The sequence below is a fragment of the Sitophilus oryzae genome, unplaced genomic scaffold (assembly GCF_002938485.1).
Source record: "Sitophilus oryzae breed Bouriz unplaced genomic scaffold, Soryzae_2.0 scaffold_1112_pilon_pilon, whole genome shotgun sequence".
NCBI classification, from domain to species: Eukaryota; Metazoa; Arthropoda; class Insecta; order Coleoptera; family Curculionidae; genus Sitophilus; species Sitophilus oryzae.
In genome coordinates, this window is record NW_022145741.1 from 555,967 (window position 1) to 560,391 (window position 4,425).

Consider the following 4,425-nt stretch of genomic DNA (forward strand, 5'->3'; position numbering starts at 1 on the left):
ATGTAGGACGGTGTGTATAGTCAGTAAAGTACTTGTGTCTAGCCCTAGCAGGCAACTGTTAAGCCCGACCAATCACGTTAGAGTTTTTGACAAACACAAATGAATTAACACACTCCAAATAACCACGCTAACCAACCTGATTGGTCAAGCTTAATAGTTGACTGCTAGGACTAGATACTTCTCAGTAAAGTCGTTGTGCATTCTTTTTAACTTTTACGAAGAATACGAAGTAAAAGACATTAAAAATATAGAAACGATTTTTATTAGAAAAACAGGAAAAAACAAGTGGAAATCCAACTGTACTCGAATATTTTTGACCTACACACTAACAAACCACTTCCCGCGCACCTTAACCTACGTAAAAGCGCCCCAAACCCCCCGAAAGCCGTACTATTTCCTTTCGGGGGGCTGGTCCAGTTTTCCGGAGTTTCGTACTGTTCCGTGGCCTGTCTTTCCAGCTCCGAAAACACGTTATCGCTCGAAGGACTGTATTGCTCCAACGCCTGCAGCTCTAAATCGTCCGAAACACTATTTGCGACCGGTACTATCTCGTCCTGATCGTCCAAAATTGCCCCCACGGTTTTTGCCACGATATTTTCTAGATCCTGCATCACGGACGGACTTTCTACCGATTTGAGGGGTAAGGGAGGAGGTTTAGGTTTGGGAGGCCTGTACTGATAGCTGGATGTTTGGGGATGGTTCCTGTTCGTCAGGAAACCCACGGAAGCCTTCATAGATTGCTGAATAAACCAGCTGGAGGGTGGAAGAACAACTTGCGGTCTTTGAGGAAGCACCACGGGCCTACTATAACCTAGAAACGTGGGCGGAGGGTAAGGAGCGGGATTCTGCAATACCAAGTGAGGAAAATAAGCTGTGTGACGGAAACTGAGCAATCCAGGGTTGGGTACGAACAGTGGACGACTGTAAAACCCCGCTCCGATATTCTGGGGCAAGTATTGGTACCCCGTAAATACGGGAGGTTGTGTACTGGTTTTAGCGTGGTAGTATTGGTAGTTTTGGCTTTGGTACCAATAACTTTCGGTTGCAACTTTCTGGAAGTTCTCCGTTGTCGTGTGTGGAGGTCGGGAAGGAGTTTCTGTGAATGAATCGGTGGTGCTAGAAGCTTCCAACAGCTTTGAAGTGGAGAACTGAACGCTTGTGGAGCGCTGAGAAGGTCCAGCGGTGTGGGAAGTACCTTGAAGTACTGCTGAATACAGTCTTTTATGTGGGGACAAATCATTTGTTTCTTCTGTATTTGTTTCCAACCAAGAAGAGGCCTTATTTTTCTTCAAAATTGCCTCGTTAGGTTGTTTGAAGCCCTGTGCCAAGTCCTGGAACAGAAAATCAGTCCTATTAGTCCGAGGAAGTCCAATATCGTCGTTATTGACGGAGATATAAAAAAAGTGTTAAATAAATGTTGCTTGATTTATAAATGTGCAAATTCATTCCAGTATTTCTACTTTTCGTATACTATATATCGTCAAGAGACAGTTTTTGGTCTGTACTTTGTACTTACATCTTACATGTCTAGGAATGAATTTCTATGGTGATCTTGTGTGATCGGTGGGAAAAGAAAAATGCGAAGTGTCTATTACACAACCCCTTAATCGGACGCTATATTTCATGCGTTTGAGAAAATACTTGCTCTACTGTCTTTGTTCTGTTGTTGAGCGTAATGACTGCACTCTTCGTACATATGAAAAAGCATCACCAAGAAGCCAGATCAGCACCAGATTGACAATTGACATTGTCGGCCTTGTATACTATTTTTATCCAAAGTTTCATTAAATGAGAAATAGCAACACCGCGTATTAGTGCTTCAAATAGTGTACTATTATGCAAAATTCTATAATGAATAATATTCCGTACCTACAGAAAAATGGGCGAATTTAAATAACTTAAACTTCATTATTGCTTTTTTTGGGGTATCCTGTATACAATAAAATCCTCTTAGATAGAATATTGAGAAACATTAATATAAAACTACTAATTGTTATCTTAATCAAAAACATCGATATTGGATTTCCACGGACTAATGGGTCGCTCTGTATAGTATGTAGTGAAGCTGAACAGATTCAGTGATTTAGACCAATCTATCCATTTAATGTAGTCGTTTGAAGTGGTGGGTACGTGTTGCAGTGGGTTCGGTGAACGTACCTCTAAATGGGTAACCGTGGAATAGTCATTCGCTGGTACTCTTGTCCAGGAACATGCATCATTAGTTCCAGAAGATTCCGAAGCAAAAAACTGACTAATAGGAGATTTGAACAAATCTAGATTCTTGATGCGGGTCAGAGGCTGCCAGCCGAAATAAGGGAAACATTTTACGTCCCAAATCATTTTGGTACTTTGGCACTCTGAAATACAACGAATAAAGTAGTATAGGCAAATGTTAAATAGTAAAAATAAAAAACTTCACTTACTTATTTTCAGCTTAAGGGCCATCTCTTCAAACGTAGAGGCATTCAAAAAGGGAGATTCATAGGACAGCTCACAGAATCCGTTGTTGCAAGGAAGGTTATCGTGGTTCTCGTTACAAGAATCCGTATCCTCTTTGTGCTCCTCTTAAATAACGACATACATGTAAACGAGAGCATTATTACCTTAAAAGCCTTACTGTAACACAAGAAACCTATCAGTAAATCGTCTATTTCTTCTAGCATCCATGGTTCATTTACTTCTTCTCCAGAAAAAGTCTGGTAGAGCCTTTCGTACCTCGTCACAGCCGGAGTATAAGACAGTTCTCTGGCTTCGTCATACTCAAAATTAGCATATCTAGCTAGCTTACTTTCGGGAATGCAGTCCCTAACAGTCCTCGGACTGATTCTTTCCCATCTGGAAGCTTTAAATTGAGCTTGTCGCTCTTTCAAATACAATCCCTAAAAGAAAAACGTCAAGAGATTTTGTCAAAAATGTACAATATAGGTTAAAGTAAGCTGGTACCATGTTGGCCCTCTGAAAGGGTCCCTGGTCGACGCTCCAAGTAGTGTCTGCGCAGAAAGACACGTTTTGGAAGGCGGTGCGCAGCTGGTTGGTGTTGCACATGCGACCGGCCTCATTCACGTCAATTTTGACGCTCAAAATTGACGTCAAATGATCTATTTGTGTGAGAACCAGGTGTCGAAGACGCGGTTAGTACCTACCAGCAGTAGGTACATACCTTGTACCATTTCAAATAACAATACTATAATATTTATGTATAGGTACTATGCATCGCTCAATCACCGAAGATGAGCGTTGTTAGAAGAAGTGAGCAATTGGACGGATAACCGCTCGAAAAATTTATCGAGAAGCGCAGCTTAATCACTTATCAAAATAAGACGCTCATCATTTCTACTATTTTTTTACAGGGTATACAGGGAGAGTTTCCTACCATGTTCTGTTCTCTCTGAGTATCTCGGAAACTACTGGAGGTAGAGAGTCGGTTAAATGGGGAAAGAATTGCAGTTTTGTGGGATCATAAATATGCGCCTTTCAGATTTTTGAAAAAGTTCATGGCTTACTAGATATTTCGAAAAAAAACAAATTTCCGCAATTTTAAAAATTGTCCCTATTTCCATTATAAGCTATTTTAGACACAAAGTTTTCATATAAAAGTTATAGGTAATCACACCCTTAATGAGACTTAATGAGAATGTGTTTCTTCTAAAGCCTGTCATTTTTGACATATAACACAAACATATGTTTTTTTAAATGGAAACCATAGTTGGCCATAGTTTCATAAAAAGCGCTATTTTTTAAGCTTTTCAGCGATATAAGCTATAATATGTTTTCTTCGAAAAATTACTGAGTTATAGCCAATTCTTATAATTTTTTAACAATTTCTCTTAGTTAGTCATGGAAACAAGTTTAATCGTCTTTGCTCTCAGAAATGTGAAGCAATCACATCCAAACTTTGTAAATTAAAATATGCAAAAATTGTAAATATGAATTTTTCAAATGAAGAAAAGCGTGTAGGATTATTGGTTCAACTTTTCTTGACCATACATTTTCGAGGATACGTTGACTGGTGAATGTTACGTTTTTTAGAGGTTTTCAAGACATGTTAGAAAAGTTAAATTTAGTTATAGCCAATTCTTATATCTTTCTTGGCTAATTTCAATTAGATTGCATGATATTCTTATTCTGCTATGATTTACAACTTATAAAAAGTCAGAATTTATATATTAAAATGGTTCCTTACAATTTACACAAACTAAAACTAAAAAAATAATATCACTGCATACACTTTAAGTTATTGTTACGTTTTTCGTCGGTTCCGTGTGGATAGAAAGTCACAATTTATTTAAACACTATTTTTTATAACGAATGAATCATTGCGGTGTCTATGCGATGTTAAGGTCATCCGAGGGCGGGCCATATTGTGAGGTTAGGTCGAGTCCACACCGGCCCGCAACACTGCCCCCTTCTTAGGCACATGCTCGT

At 39.1% G+C, this 4,425-nt stretch overlaps 1 protein-coding gene across 1 annotated transcript; it reads right to left on the bottom strand.

Moving 5' to 3' along the window:
• Positions 1-243: 243 nt before the first annotated feature.
• On the bottom strand, positions 244-3,421 carry LOC115882550. Its single transcript, XM_030900710.1, has 5 exons — positions 2,944-3,421; positions 2,618-2,879; positions 2,424-2,564; positions 2,158-2,357; positions 244-1,331 (listed from the first exon to the last, which is right to left on the bottom strand). Exons 1-5 carry the CDS (start codon positions 3,043-3,045, stop codon positions 264-266), a joined length of 1,773 nt encoding a protein of 590 aa, XP_030756570.1. The 5' UTR covers positions 3,046-3,421; the 3' UTR covers positions 244-263.
• Positions 3,422-4,425: the final 1,004 nt, after the last annotated feature.